Raw genomic sequence first — 868 nt, forward strand, 5'->3', positions numbered from 1 at the left:
GCCACCCACAGAGGGCCTGACCCCACTCATTCTCCATAAACCCGAGCACCCCTAGAGGAGACCCCGAGCTGGTGGAGGGAGACCCCTTCTCTGCCTTTACTCCTGGGGCCTCTGGCGGGTGTGGAGGAGGCCTGAGGGGCAGGGTCGGCTCTCAGGAGGCAGCTCCTCGGGGCACCCCAGCGTGGGGGGTAGCCATGTGAACACAGAGGCCCCCCCACCTCCCTCCCCAGCCCAGGAAGCCTCCAGCTGCCCACCTGGCGGGGTGGGGGGGATGGAGAGCCCCCCGGCACATTTATCAGCAGTAGAGATTTTAAAGGGGGCCTCCAGCACCCCAGGGCATCGCTGCTCCAGCCCCAGCGGCTCGCCACGGCTTCTCCCTGGGCTGCCGGGTGCCGGGCACCTGCAGGCGCTCCTGCAGCCTGGGCCGAGAGCAGGGACACCCCCAAAGCCCTGCTCCTGCCAGGAGCCATGGGTTCTGCGAGGTGGTTAATGACGGGCAGAGCTGGGAAACTCATAAGGGAACCTGGGTGCAGACAAGAGAAGGACACTACAGGATCAGGGTGCAGCTTCTGCAAAAATGTCGCTGGCACCGCCGGAAGTGGGTGAGGAACCCGGGTGCCCCCGGGAGCCCGCTGAAGCACACCCCTGCGGCCCTGACTGTGGACCTCCGGTCTCCAGGCCCATCTGTCCTGAATGGCGCCAGATGGGCGCCAGCGGGCAGCCAGCGGCTCTGTCCCTGCCCAGCCCCTCGGTGCCCCCGCCCGACACTGCCCCACCGCCCCAGGACCCCCGCCCCGCCCACGGGGCCCTGAACCCAGGCCTGAGTGCTGTGTGGGCAAGTCCGGAGCATGCCAGGCCCCTCAGCTGA

At 68.3% G+C, this 868-nt stretch overlaps 1 protein-coding gene across 1 annotated transcript in view; it reads left to right on the forward strand.

Annotated features, from left to right (window-relative positions):
- FAM3B (family with sequence similarity 3, member B) overlaps positions 1–868 on the forward strand; it is a 27,380-nt gene extending 26,512 nt beyond the window's left edge. Inside the window, exon 7 of the mRNA XM_012730982.1 lies at positions 679–868. Coding sequence (XP_012586436.1) covers positions 679–868 — 190 coding nt within the window. The remainder of the gene's footprint in view (positions 1–678) is intronic.

The sequence above is a fragment of the Condylura cristata genome, unplaced genomic scaffold (genome assembly GCF_000260355.1).
Source record: "Condylura cristata isolate star-nosed mole 26May11 unplaced genomic scaffold, ConCri1.0 scaffold00003, whole genome shotgun sequence".
Taxonomy (NCBI): Eukaryota; Metazoa; Chordata; class Mammalia; order Eulipotyphla; family Talpidae; genus Condylura; species Condylura cristata.